The following is a 14,181-nucleotide window of genomic DNA, read 5'->3' as shown; positions in this document are numbered from 1 at the left end:
TTCTTGTGTATCGTGTCACTTCTAGATGTCACTGCTGTGTGCATATTGGAAGGCTTCCAGAATCAACAGAGCATGCTGTTAGCTGATAAAGTCCTTAAGCTTCTTGGAAAAGAGAAAGCCAAAGAAAAATACAAGGTAAATGTCCGTTACCAGAGTTAGCTATATTCTCTGCAGGGCCATTTCGAAATGTGACGGGTGTCATGCAGTAGCCTATGTGCCAAATTCATGTCTTTGGAACTCCACCGTCACGTCTTACGGCATTTTAGCAACACCAGCAGAGTTCGGTCATTGAGGCTGAAGATACAGGGCTAGATGTTTTACTCTGATCCCCCCAAAGAAAAATACACGTGTATATTTATGTCCAGCTCCTGCCTGTGTCATTGAAGTTTTTATTTTGTTGTCACTGAGGCTTCACTGCTCTGAACTGACTTTTCAGATAGAGGTAGCGGGAGGGAAGGAAGGAGACCATGGCACCGAGCGTCTCCCAGGCCTGTGTCCGGTCTGTGTGCATGGCACAGAGGGCATCTGGGTGAGCTCTCTTGAGCACTACACGACGTTTTTGAAGACTGCTCTGTACGTGGATGTTAGTTAGAAGCAGGTTATTTCTCGAACAGAAATCTTTGTTGGGCTTTGTAGAGCGGTAGTGACAAAGACGCGGCCCTTCATGTGACAGTTGCCATTGAATGAGCCACACCACTCCTGGTACCGCCCACATGGTAAGTGAAGGCCCCTGATGAGTAGGTGCCTGAGGAGGGGACCCAATGTCTCAGCAGAGCCTCTGAACTTGAGTATCAATACAGCAGTTACTCCCTTGCTCTTTGTATTTATTTAGTTGAGATAGAGAGGGAAAGACAGACAGCTGCAGCCCTGCTTTACCGCTTGTGAAGCTTTCTTCTGCAGCTGGGGACCAAGGGCTTGAACCCGGGTCCTTGGCACACTGTAATGTGTGCGCTTAGCCAGGGGTGCCACGACCTGACCCCTCCCTTGCTCTGTAATACTATTCATGTTTTTCTCTTAAGTTGGTTCTGATAAGCTCTGCATTTACATCTCTGAATTTAACTGTTAGCTGTTTCACTTTAGAACTTTGCCAGCTAGGATTATGTTGTAAAGCTAGAAGGAATAAATACAACTACAGTGGTTTTTAGTTTCTTTAAGCTATGGAACCATTGTTTTCACTTGGTCATCGTATGAGCTAGTGTTCCTTAAAAATATTTTGTATGGGAGCCGGGTGGTAGCACAGGGGAGTCACTTCACAGGTGTTGAAGCAGGTCTGCGGGCGTCTCTCTTTCTCTCCCCCTCTCTGTCTTCCCCATCTCTCTCCCTCTCGCCAATAAAAATAAACAACAATAAAAAAAACAATAAAAAACAACAAGGGCAACAAAGGGGAATAAATAATAACAATAAAAAGACAATAAAAAAAAAAAAAAAAACAACAAGGGCAACAAAGGGGAATAAATAAATACATAAATAAATATTTTTAAAAATTGAAAAATATTTTGTAAAATAACCTGTTAGAGTCTCATAAATTGAACCTTGAGGCACCTGGCTTCCTGTGTATACTTCATGACGTTATGGTCGAAACTATGACAAGAACTAGCCGACCTATGTTTACATAGGTTCGAAATCAGTTTCGCGTATCTCTTTATGCCAAAGTGCTTTTCACATAGTTTTGATTTCTACAGGAGTACTGTATGTTCAGTGGGGCAAGTGTTTTTATTGCCATTTTAGAGTTGAGAAAACTGAGAAATGGCACGTGCAGGGTCACATAGACAGTGCGTGGCCACGGGCTAGGTCTGTCTTTCACTGGATACTGAAATGCACGGCCTTTTCCCATTTTAAATTTGTGCTAGTTAGAGTGCTTACTTATGTAGTCCTAAATGTAGGTATCTTTCTTCAGAGCATATAAGTACGGAGTTTCCTTTAGAATTTTTGCACAGTTTTCTTCTCTCCACTCTCATCTGTAATAGATTAGCTCATTTACTTATAAAATTCTGTGGGTATTCAGTCTACCAAAATAAAAGAAACAGCGTTCATTATTGCAGTTTAATGAACTGTGTTGGGGTGGGGAGCAGCAGCACACCTGTTAGATGGCACATGCTGCCCTGCATGGGGGTCGGGGTTCAGGTTCCTGGGCTCCACCTGCAGGTGTCCCCTTACTCTGACTTTCCCTCTTACTCTCCGTCTCTGATGGGGGTGGAGTCATTACCATGCAGGCACTGAGACCCAGCAATAACCCTGCCGGCCAAACTGTAATGTTTTTTATGATTAATCTTTGTGTTGAGTCTCATTGGTGAAGTATTCAAAGTGTATGCTATTGTGCCTGTGTAAGAAGATGTATCTTGAGTGCTGAAAGTAGTGCTGGTCTAATAGGAAGGACAGAGCCTGGGGAAAGGAGAATGCTACGTTTACAGCCTGAGCTAGAGTGATAGCAATGTGCTATGAGCCATCAAGCCTATTTACCCATTTATATTTGTCAGCATTAGGAATTTTTACTTTGTGTCGTTGGATAGGAGAAAGACTCCTTTAAAACCTGCTTTGAACAGTTGGACTGGCACTATTACAATTTCTCCTGTCCTGTCCTGTGGTTTGCAGCCTGATCTCACGTGGTTTGAGAAGGAGACTCAGTTTTCAAATAGTTATTTTCACGGTTGCACAGATGTGCTTGCTTTTTTGGCTAGTGTGTTCTGACTTTGCTATAAACATGATTAAATTGCAGAATCGTGAACCTCTGATGCCATCTCCCCAGTTTATCAAATCTTACTTCAGTTCTTTCACGGATGATATCATTTCCCAGCCCATGCTTGAGGGAGAGAAGTCTGATGAAGATAAAGATAAGGAGGGGGAGGCGCTAGAAGTCAGAGAACAGTAAGTATGTGGGAGCACGGCTGGGCTTGAATGTCTCGGACAGGATTTCGGTGGGTTATCTTTACTGCTCGTCATCTCCCCCAAAGATCTGTCTATAAAAGAAAATGAAATACGAGACAGTAGGGCGCTTAATCGCATACGCGTCTGTCATATCCGGGGACATAACTCTCTGGGACTTGAGGCCTCATTGCCCACAGCCTGTCTTCTTTCAGGACACTTCCCAGTGAGTCAAGTGGTCGACTGTATTCGAATCAGGCACTAACTGGAAAATTGTCTTGTGGTTCAGCGTTCACGCGTGCTAGTGCAGGGGAGTGTGTGACTTCGAAATACTTGGCCTTTTCTGTTTCTAGCCCCATTCAGTACATGACAAGACTGCCCAGTTTCTTCTGCAGAAGGGAAAACACGCCCTGGGATAAACACAAACATAGGTAGGCACTACAGGATGTATGTAGCATGAGGTCGCAGTCACACACAAAAAAGGAGCATCAGCCCTGGATCCCTAAAATTCCAGACATAGAAGCAGCCACCTTGTGCCATCCGTGGCATATTTTTGCAGCTGTGGGAGCCGAAACCAAAGCTCAGAATGCCATGTTGACAGCCAGAGCTGAAGTGATCCGATATGCTGTGTAAACCATCTAGCCATCTAGCATTTGTGCTGGCTGTCCAGTCTCGCCTCTCAGATCTGGATATTGTTAGTGCCAGAGATCAAACCTAGGACTTCTCCCATGCAAGTCATTCTTAGTGAGTTTGGAAAGGAATGTTGTTCATGTAGCAGAGTGGTTTTGCATCTGTAGCAAAAGCTTTGTGGAAACAAATTTGTTGCTTGCAGCGGCAGCGGGACGCAGAAAAAGGAGGTTATCTTTATCTGCACTGACATCTCAGAGTTGGGTGGGAGAGCAGCAGTTTGGGCCGCGTGGAGGTAGCCAAAATGGCCGCCTCGCGCAGCAACCTTCCCTGCGTCTAATCGCCGAAGTGAAAGGCCGGCAAGAGAGAGAGGGACAGAAGAAGAAGGGCTTTTATGGGAACAGCTCTCATGAGAATGGGGAGGGGGAGGAGTAACCAAAGCACTCCAAATATCACGGGGAACTGACAGTGCCCTGAGGGCACAACATGGTGGACCGTGGTACTAGCAGTAGCCTGAGGGGATAACATGGCAGATGTGACTGCATCTGCACAATTTCCCAGCATAAATTGGTTGCATCTAATTCTCCTGCCATTGTCGGTTGCCTTTTGAGACTCTGATGGTGCAGTGCAGAATTATACCAAGATACTCAAAATCTAGTTAGTTCATAAGAAATCCTTTCAGAAAATTCATGGGGAAGTAAATAATCGAGATGCCTTTAACAATGATGCCAGTTATTTCCTTTCCTGGTTGAGAGATAGTACTGATCCAGAGGAAGTGGAAAGGATACCAGTGTTGTAAAAGCTACAGCAAGAGGAAGCAGGGCCTCTTACCAAGCACCAAAACTGGCTTTTCATTTACACTTTAAAATTACATTTTACAGATAGAATGATACAAGTCTTTTCAGTGATGAAGACCTTTGTGCTTGGGTTCTCAACAAATAGGAGCGATTATTCCAAGCTCACATACTTTCTAAGCACAGCTCACAGGAGGGAATTAGAATGCAGGGGACATTAGAGATTGGGAGAGCACTGTACTGCTTCACCATCCATGAAACTCTACGCCCAGCCCCAAGATGGGGTCTGAGGCTTGAGCCCCTCGGGCATCTGCGCTGTTTCCACAGGGTGAGTGCTGCAAAGCCCAGTCTGCTATCCCTCTCCCTCACACTAGCTGGTTGACTTGCTAAAAGCAAGACAGTTGCTTCACTTGGTTCTATTGAATGTGCCACGTTTTCGTATCTGATGGTTTTTTTAGCAGATAATTTTCTGTTTTTCTTTTTCAGTTCTGGCTATTTAAAGGCCAAGCAGTATATGGAAGAAGAAAACTATGATAAAATCATAAGTGAATGCTCAAAAGAAATAGACACTCAAGGCAAATACCTGGCAGAAGCATTATTACTGCGAGCCACCTTCTACCTGCTGATTGGCAGTGCCAATGCAGCCAAGCCAGACTTGGACAAGGTCATCAGTCTGAAAGAAGCCAACGTGAAGGTACTTCCAGCTCTAGAAAAAGGACAGGTAGATAGTGGGCTCTAGAGCTATGCTGCCATACTTCTCGTGTGCCAGCTGTTTGGGGAGGAGCTGTCACGGACCTCACGGGGTACCTGTTCTGTCCTGCATGTGACCCGTGCTGGTACCCGGTTCCCACCTCAATGCCGGTGAGCGCTCCGTTGCTCCCGACCCCCCACCCCCACCCCCACCCCCACCGTGTCTGAAAACAGTAGCTCAGAGTGGGCAGCAACAAAGTAAAGCTACTAATTCAAAGCAAAGCCCTAGTCGGAATGAGAAGTGGTGAGATTGAAGCTTCCCGTCCTCTCCGCAGCTGCGAGCAAACGCACTCATCAAGAGAGGCAGTATGTACATGCAGCAGCAGCAGCCCCTGCTGTCCACGCAGGACTTCAACACGGCTGCCGACATCGACCCCCAGAACGCAGACGTCTACCACCACCGCGGACAGGTACAGCCATGCTCTGGCCGCTTTGGACCGTAGCTCACATCTGGGAAGCCAAGTACCACGATGGTTTTGATAGTTGAGATTGTCATTTGTTTTTTTGTTAGTTTGTTTTTTTAAATATTTATTTTATTTATTTATTTCCTTTTGTTGCCCTTGTTGTTGTTTTTTTTTATTTATTGTTGTAGTTATTATTGTTGTTGTCGTTGTTGGGATAGGACAGAGAGAAATGGAGAGAGGAGGGGAAGACAGAGAGGAGGAGAGAAAGACAGACACCTGCAGGCCTGCTTCACCGCCTGTGAAGCGACTCCCCTGCAGGTGGGGAGCCGGGGTTCGAACCGGGATCCTTATGCCGGTCCTTGTGCTTTGCGCCACCTGCGCTTAACCCGCTGCGCTACAGCCCGACTCCCTGTCATTTGTTTTTTTGCCTCCAGGGTTATCTTGGGCTGGGTGCCAGCACTATAATCCGCTACTCCTGGTGGCCATTTTCCCGTTTTATTGGCCAGGACAGAAAGAAATGGAGAGAGGAGGGGGGGAGTTAGAGAGGGAGAGAGAAAGGTAGGCACCTGCAGACCTGCTTCACCACTTGTGAAGCATCCCCCCTGCAGGTGGGGAGCCGGGGGCTCAAATTTGGATCTTTGCACAGGCCCTTGTGCTTCATACTATGCACTTAACCGGGAGTGCCACCGCCCAGCCCCCCTAGATTGGCATTTCCTTGACCCCATCTTGAGCAGCTGTCCTTACATTTGTTTTCAGGTATTTCTGGCTTACAGGTTGTGTGTCTGTCCCCTGCCCAGGTACTGCTCAGATCAGGGTGATGGTAGTGCTGGGGGTTGAACCCATGACTTTTGCTGTGTAAACCACTGTGCTATACGCCCTCAGTCTTGGCTTATTGGTAAAAATAAATGATTTCGCTGAAGATGTGTTGATTTAAGTTATCGTAACCGCCAGGGTACAGTTTCCCACGTCCCCACTCCAGGTAGACTTTTTCAGATAGAGACAGAGGCGGAGGGGAAAGATACCATGGCATTGGAGCTTCCTCCAGTGTGGTGTGGCTGGGGCTTGAACCTGGGTCGAGTGCTAACAAAACAGGTGCACTATCTTGCTGGCTTGGGTTGAATGTTTTTAGTCATCATTGTGAGGTAATAGTAGAATCAAGAAAATAATTTTTGTGAACATTTTGCTGTGTAAATGAGGAAGTATTACTAGGAACAATCCAGGAAATAGCAGGAAATTGTGTATTTTAGTATTAAAATGTGTAGTGAAGGGGCCAGGAAGGCGGCTCGGCGGCAGACTTTGTTGCAGCGTGAAGCACAGCATTCAGTCCAGCACCAAATGTGGGTGCCAAGAACCAGGAACAGCTGAAAATTCTTGGGGCGCTTGGATGTCTGTAGCACTCACCAGTATATGAAAACGGGGCAGTAGCGCGCGGCACCAAGCTCAAGGACCCGCGTGAGGAGCCCGGTTTGAGCCCCCGGCCACCCGCCTGCGGGGAGGTTCACTTCACGGGCGGTGAAGCAGGTCTGCAGGTGTCTGTCTCTCTCTCTCTCTCTCTCTTCCCCTCTCCCCCTCTCTGTCTTCCCCTCTTCTCTCCATTTCTCTCTGTCCTATCCAACAACAACAGCAATAACGACAAAGATAAACAACAAGGGCAACAAAAGGCAAAAAATAGCCTCCAGGAGCGGTGCGTTCACGGTGCAGGCCCTGGAGGCAGCAATAATAATGATGATAATAGCCCCAGGGAGTCGGGCGGTAGCTCAGCGGGTTAAATGCAGGTAACTGCAAAGCACAAGGACTATTGTAGGGATCCCGGTTCGAGACCCCGGCTCCCCACCTGCAGGCGGGGTCACTTCACACTCTCTCTCTTTCTCTCCCCCTCTCTGTCTTCCCCTCCTCTCTCCATTTCTCTCTGTCCTATCCAACAACGAAAACAGTAACTACAACAATAAACAAGGGCAAAAAAGGGGGATAAATCAAAAATAATAATAGCCTCTTTAGCCCAAGTTTTCATTTCTTTAAAAATGGAGAGGGAGAAAGAAGAGCAGAGACACCGCAGCACACCACACTCCATCATGGCGCTGCCCGAGTACCATTCGTCACGGCCCTGCCCGGGGCTTCAAATGCAGCAGTTTGGGATCTGCCCATTGAGCTGTCTCTCAGCCCTCTGATACCTGGCCTGCTTTCAAGTGGAAAATGCAGAAATGTTTATAGTGTCCTGGGGACCTTTTACATAGTAGTGACCAAAATTGTCTTGCAGAAGTGGTCTGTTTATTGTTTCTTTAATTGAAAAATCTTCTAAAGTCATTCCATTAACCAAACATATCCAGAGAGAGACCAAAGTACTGCTCTACTCTTTATGGCGATGCTGGGGTTGAGCTTGGGGACTAAGAGCCTCAGACATGAAAGTCTTTCTGTATAATCATTACACTGTGTCCTCCCTTTAATTTACTGGTTTTCGAAAATGTACGTTGAATCGCAGTTACATGCTCAGTGTACTTGAATGATACATCTCCTAGTTTGGGCTGCAGTTGAACTGGTCTTTTTTCCTCAGCTGAAAATACTGCTCGATCAAGTTGAAGAAGCAGTGGCAGATTTTGATGAATGTATCAGATTACGACCTGAGTCTGCTCTTGCACAAGCTCAGAAATGTTTCGCCTTGGTAAGTTATACTTGCTCTTGTATTTCCTAAGCGTCATTTAAATCCCCATTGTTGATCTGCTTGTCCCCAGGGTCCACTGTGTGTACAGGATAGACAGAATGTATGTGATGCCCAAGCCCAGTCCCCACCTGGCGGGGGAAAGCTTCACGAGTGGTGAAGCAGGGCTGCTGGTTTCTCCCCCTTTCGATTTCTCTCGGTCCTATCCAATGGTAAAAATATTAGAGAGAGAGAGAGAATGTGATCATTGAGGTTCTGCTCTTCTTAGTCTGGCTGTTTTATTTAAGTTCAGCCTGACTGGTGTTTGTCTCTGATTTTATGCCTGCTAAAAAAATACTGTTCCAGGGAGTCGGGCGCAGCAGGTTAAGTGCAGGTGGCGCAAAGTGCAAGGACCAACCGAAGGATCCCGGTTCGAGCCCCAGGGTCCCCACCTGCGGGGGGGGGGGGGGGTCACTTCACAGGCGGTGAAGCAGGTCTGCAGGTGTCTGTCTTTCCCCCTCTCTGTCTTCCCCTCCTCTCTATATTTCTCTCTGTCCTATCCAACGATGACATTAATAAAAACAACAATAAAAAACAAGGGCAACAAAAGGGAAAAATTAATTTAAAAAAATACTGTTCCATTGTTTTTCTGCCGTAAACAAGTTTAAAGAACAAAAGCATTTTTATGAAATAGTCTGGGTTTTTTTTTTAAGTACTTAGAGACATAAAGCTAACAATCTGGCGAAATAAGTCCCTCACTTATGAAATGTGCGGTTCTTTCAGTCAACCCTGTAGACAATCTGACTCCTAGAGTAGTTTTCCTTTTTAATGATGTTGAGGTGGAATCCCAGAGAACATAGTATTAGCTACAGAACAAAAACAATATCTTGGTACGAGTTCGTGATTTTCCTTTTTAGTAAAGTGATAACAGATTTTTAAATGCTCCCATTCATAAAGTCAGTGTGCTTCTCTTCCAGAATCTGTTCAAACAGTATTAACATTTGATGAGTTATTTAGTTGCTGATAGATTGGTTTTGATTTTTTAAAACAGTACCGCCAGGCATATACAGGGAACAATTCTTCACAAATTCAAGCAGCTATGAAAGGCTTTGAAGAGGTTATAAAGAAGTTCCCAAAGTGTGCTGAGGGTTATGCACTTTATGCCCAGGTAAGTGTGATCCCACCCCCACCCCCAGTTCCTGTCCTTTTTAAAGAACTACATTCCAGGGACTAGGTGGGGGCATACCTATCTAAGCACACACATCACAAGGGTTAGGGTTCAAATCCCTGTCCCCCACCTTCGGGGGGGGGGAGGAAGCTTCATGAGTAGTGACCTTGGTAGGGCTGCAGGTGTCTGTCTCTTTCCCTCTCTTATGTCTCCCCCCGTGCCCTCCCCACACACACACTCTCTCTCTCTCTCTCTCTCTGGCTCTGTCCAATAATAACATTATACAAATTCAGCTTAAAAACAACAGCTGCATTCCTGTGCTGAGTCCCAGTATGGAAATTAGAAAACAGTGCTGCCTCCTTCTCAGATAGGCAGCTTTGTTCCTTCTTGGTTCTCCCACGTCCCCAAGAAGCTGCTGATCAGCCTCAGGAAGGTCCCTCTGTTGTGCTGTTGGAAAGCCATGGCCTTAACTGGCACTAGAAGCAGCTTGATTAGACCATTCCAATTGGGTGTTCATTTATTCGTTTATTTTACCAAGTACTGCTCAGCTCTGGCTTACAGTGGTGCGGGGGGTTGAACCTGGGACTTCAGGGCCTCGGGCATGAGTCTCTCTGCAGAACCAGACTGTGCTGTCTCCACCCAATCACTTTCCTTGTAAATGGCTGTAACAACTCTTTATGTATTTTTTGGCTTCCCTAAAATTCTGTGTTGCTTTGTAGAGTTGGGACCCCATGCATGTGCAGCTTCACCACTCCTAGCCTGCTTTCTTTTCATTCAGATAGGCTGGGAAAGAAGGTTTATGGGGTGCGTAGGGGCAGCCCATGTGGCACAGCTTCCCAGACTACCACACCAGCTGTCTCTGGACCCACCCTCTGGAGTTCTTACAGGTTTAGGAAAAGTAGGGCTTCAGTGGTGGAATTACTTTCGCTTTTTAATTGTAGTGTGACGCGTTTGAAAATGAAGTGATCTTAAATCATCCATTTAAAGGACGATAACGAGCTTCTGGGAGCTATAGTAGGACTCTCCCTCCAACGAAACCATGTGTTAGTAATCTTAACTGCTTGGTCTGTCCGTCACCTAATATGACGAGTCTCCTCACAGGCGTTAACAGACCAGCAGCAGTTCGGCAAAGCTGATGAGATGTACGATAGATGCATCGACTTAGAGCCAGACAACGCCACGACGTATGTTCATAAAGGGTATGTATTTCTGTGGTTCATGCGGCTGCAGAAAACAAGACGCAGTTTCTTCCTGCTAACAGTGCACGTCTTGTCACTGAGCTCTCCTTCGTGTCACTAGCTCTTTGGCAGACGCCGGTGCATAGCTGCACACCACACCCACTGCTGGAGCTGTGTCCCACTCACACCTCCCAAGTCTTACAAGCATTTTGCTCGCTTCACTTTGTCTTTATTTGCAGATGAGTTAGATCTCCAGATTCTACGTGAGTGAAACCACCTTTCACCTCTTGGCTTATTTTGCTAAGTAGCATCACCTGCAAAGAGTAATTTCTGTATCAGCTAATTAGTTGGCAGAGTTCTTGGTGTGGCGGGTTCGTTACTGTTCATTTATTTTTCGGTCTTATATTAGCAACTGGTAACTGCACTATATTCCCATTTTATTAAAGGATTTCAGTTCCTGCCAAATAGTGCTTCTATCAGTGTGGGAAACATGTCAGATAAGTTTGTCCTGCCCTTGTGAGTGCGTGTATCTCACTGAAGTCATACAAAGGAGAAATTTAAGCTATGTAAGGAAGTATAGATTGTCCTCCATTTATAGTAAGTCAACTGAAAAGCCAACTAAATTGAGAAAATAACACAATTGATTGCTTGTTATATGCAGTCTTACTTTCCTCATAAATTAAAATTATGAATTCACCGAGGTTAGAAATGAATCATGGGGTGGGGCAGATAGCATAGTGGTTATGCTAAGAGACTCTCCTCTCTGAGGCTCCAGAGTCTCGGGTTCCATCTGGTAAAATGAGTAAATAAATAACATGAGAGAACATGGAAAGAAACGCAACCATGCCGAATCATGCGCTGACATCCCCGGCGATCTGGGGCAAGAATGCCATCATTTCATCTTTCTGCTTTTGCAGCTTGCTTCAGCTTCAGTGGAAGCAAGACCTCGATAAAGGCTTGGAGCTCATCAGCAAGGCGATTGAAATCGACAACAAGTGCGACTTTGCATACGAAACCATGGGGACGATCGAAGTGCAGAGGTAATTTGCAGAGTCCGTTCTTTGCATATGAAACCATGGGGACGATCAAATGCAGAGGTAATTTGCAGAGTCCGTTCTTTGCATATGAAACCATGGGGACGATCGAAGTGCAGAGGTAATTTGCAGAGTCCGTTCTTTGCATACGAAACCATGGGGACGAATCTAAGTGCAAAGGTAATTTGCAGAGTCCGTTCTTTGGAGCTTTAAAGGAACTCCACTGATACTTATCTTGTTGACATATGTCATTTTTAAAAAGAATTTCTTCTGTTGCCACCATTGTTACTGCTGGGACTCGGTGCCAGAACTACGAATCCACCACTGCAGTGCTCCCAGTGGCCATTTTATTTCAATTATATTTGACAGGACACAGAGAAATGGAAGGGGAGGAGAGGGAGACAAAAGAGGAAAAAGACACCTGCAGACCCGCTTCACTGCTCAGGAAGCATCCACCCTGCAGCTGTGGAGCAAGGCTTGAGCCCAGGTCCTTGTGCCTGGTGATAGGTGCACCTTGCAGCCCAGGCGTTACTGTCAGTGATTTAAAATGTGTTACACCACTTGAGGCGACTCTTGTTTCATTATTTTTCCAACTTATAAAGGTTGTTTATTTCAAGCATATTTTCACTAGAAAGGAAAATTTGATCTTCTAGTTATCTATTGTGTTTTTCCCCTGTATTACTCCTGCTGGAAGAAAGCAAATGCCTGCAGTGTGCTTAGGATCACAGTCACATCAACAGAAAAATCTGGAACCTAGGGGAGAGTAGCCTATCTCAGTGATCATACTGCATTTGAACTGGACCTTAGAAAAGTCAACTTGGGGAGATAGCATAATAGTGGTGCAAAAAGGGGGCCGGTGGTGGCGCGCCTGGGTGAGTGCGCGTTACAGTACTAAAAGGATCCAGGTTCGAGTCTCTGGTCCCCACCTGCAGGGGGAAAGCTTCACGAGTGGTGAAGCAGGGCTGCAGGTGTCTCTCTGTCTCTCTCCCTCTCTATCCCCCCTTCCCTCTCAATTTCTAGCTGTTTCTATCCAATAAATAAATAAAGATAATAAAACACTTTTTTAAAAGAGCGATGCAAAAAGCCTCTCATGAGGTTCCAAAGTCCCAGCTTCAGTCCCCCACACCACCACAAGCCAGAGCTGAGCAGGGAGTTGTATTCTGAGGAAAGACTCCGCTATCATTTCCCTGAGTGTGGGCTCTGTTCCCTTCACCCTGTCCTTTTCCTCAGCAATTTCTATCACTCTTTGATGGGATCTGTTTCACATGACTTGCTTCATTCCTGCAAACCCTGCCTCTGTCATCTTTCAAGTGAAAGAGCGGGCTAATCGCGGCTTCTCGTCTGGGCAATTCTTTGCTCCGCCTGAGCCATGTACTTCTGCAGCCTGACAGCTGGGCTTGTGCTGCGCTCCAGGTGTCGTCCACGCCCTGCAGAGGGACCTCCAGCTTGTCCCTCGTGCTTCCTGCCTGCCTGATGAATTGCTTGCACTTCTTGCTGTTTTCTAGTCTGGAGCTCTTCCTCCTGTTTCCTAACTCCTTATTGGTAATGCTTTCAGTTCTCAAGTCTGTTTCTCAGAGCTGTGCTCTTGGAGAGGCCTCACAGCAGTCTTCTCGTCGCCCTCTAGACCAGACCCCCTGGAGTCCTCCTGTCTGCTTTCTGCCTTCTGGAGAGTCGTCATGTCTGAAGTGTTTCTGCCTTCTGGAGAGTAGTCGTGTCTGAAATGTTTCTGCCTTCTAGAGAGTCGTGTCTGAAGTGTGTCTCTGCCTTCTGGAGAGTAGTTGTGTCTGAAGTGTGTTTCTGCCTTCTGGAGAGTAGTTGTGTCTGAAGTGTGTTTCTGCCTTCTGGAGAGTAGTTGTGTCTGAAGTGTGTTTCTGCCTTCTGGAGTCGTCGTGTCTGAAGTGTGTCTCTGCCTTCTGGAGAGTAGTTGTGTCTGAAGTGTTTCTGCCTTCTGGAGTCGTCGTGTCTGAAGTGTGTTTTTGCCTTCTGGAGTCGTAGTTGTGTCTGAAGTGTGTTTCTGCCTTCTGGAGAGTCGTGTCTGAAGTGTTTCTGCCTTCTGGAGAGTCGTGTCTGAAATGTTTCTGCCTTCTAGAGAGTAGTCGTGTCAGGTGTGTCTCTGCCTTCTGGAGAGTCCTGTCTGAGGTGTGTCTGCCTTCTGGAGAGTCCTGTCTGAGGTGTGTTTTGCTGTTTCCGTGTTGCCTGCAGTCACTGTGCTGAGCCAGCAGGCGGCGCTATTGCTGGAGTTACTGGTTTCACTTGTTTATTAGGTGGGGGTGGGGCCGGGGTCTCTTCCTTACTCTTCCCTTCAGCTGCTTGAAACTGTAGTGTGTGGACATGGTTTCTCTGTGGAATTTCAGCCTGAATTCAGGCCCTGTGGCAGCTGTGTCTGAAGGAGCGGGACTGTTTCCCATTTGGCCTCAGCTACTGCCAACTGCCTTGTGAATGTCGCCTGAGTTTGGGGGCTGACCTGCCAGGCAGATCCCGGCTACTGTACTGGGACCCCACGCCCGCAGGCCGGCAGACTGTCACCCCCAGGCCACGGCCACAGCTCAGAGGTTCGGCTCTCACAGGGAGCGCCGGTGCCGTTGGCTGCGGTGCTGCCCCTCTCGGCCCGTCCACACACACCAGCACCCGCCTGAGACCTCGGTGTCTGGGTGTCCCAGCTGCAGTTCAGAGAGGTTTGTCAGTGTCCGTTGTTTTGGGAAAGGTCTTTGCTGTTTGCTGTTAGTCCA

The 14,181-nt window shown here is 46.8% G+C and overlaps 1 protein-coding gene across 2 annotated transcripts in view; it reads left to right on the top strand.

Moving 5' to 3' along the window:
• The window catches only part of TOMM70 (translocase of outer mitochondrial membrane 70), a 31,481-nt gene that overhangs the window by 14,320 nt on the left and 2,980 nt on the right, over nt 1-14,181 (top strand). The window contains exons 4-11 of one of the 2 annotated variants that reach the window (XM_060172198.1): nt 26-135; nt 2,717-2,865; nt 4,770-4,977; nt 5,309-5,443; nt 7,989-8,096; nt 9,124-9,240; nt 10,342-10,439; nt 11,336-11,458. In XM_060172198.1, the coding sequence (XP_060028181.1) occupies nt 26-135; nt 2,717-2,865; nt 4,770-4,977; nt 5,309-5,443; nt 7,989-8,096; nt 9,124-9,240; nt 10,342-10,439; nt 11,336-11,458 (1,048 nt within the window). The remainder of the gene's footprint in view (nt 1-25; nt 136-2,716; nt 2,866-4,769; nt 4,978-5,308; nt 5,444-7,988; nt 8,097-9,123; nt 9,241-10,341; nt 10,440-11,335; nt 11,459-14,181) is intronic. The other variant, XM_060172199.1, reaches the window with a different exon arrangement.

The sequence above is a fragment of the Erinaceus europaeus genome, chromosome 14, assembly GCF_950295315.1.
Source record: "Erinaceus europaeus chromosome 14, mEriEur2.1, whole genome shotgun sequence".
NCBI lineage: Eukaryota > Metazoa > Chordata > Mammalia > Eulipotyphla > Erinaceidae > Erinaceus > Erinaceus europaeus.
Note: the sequence above shows the minus strand (reverse complement) of the source record. Positions and strands in the feature narration are given on the sequence as shown.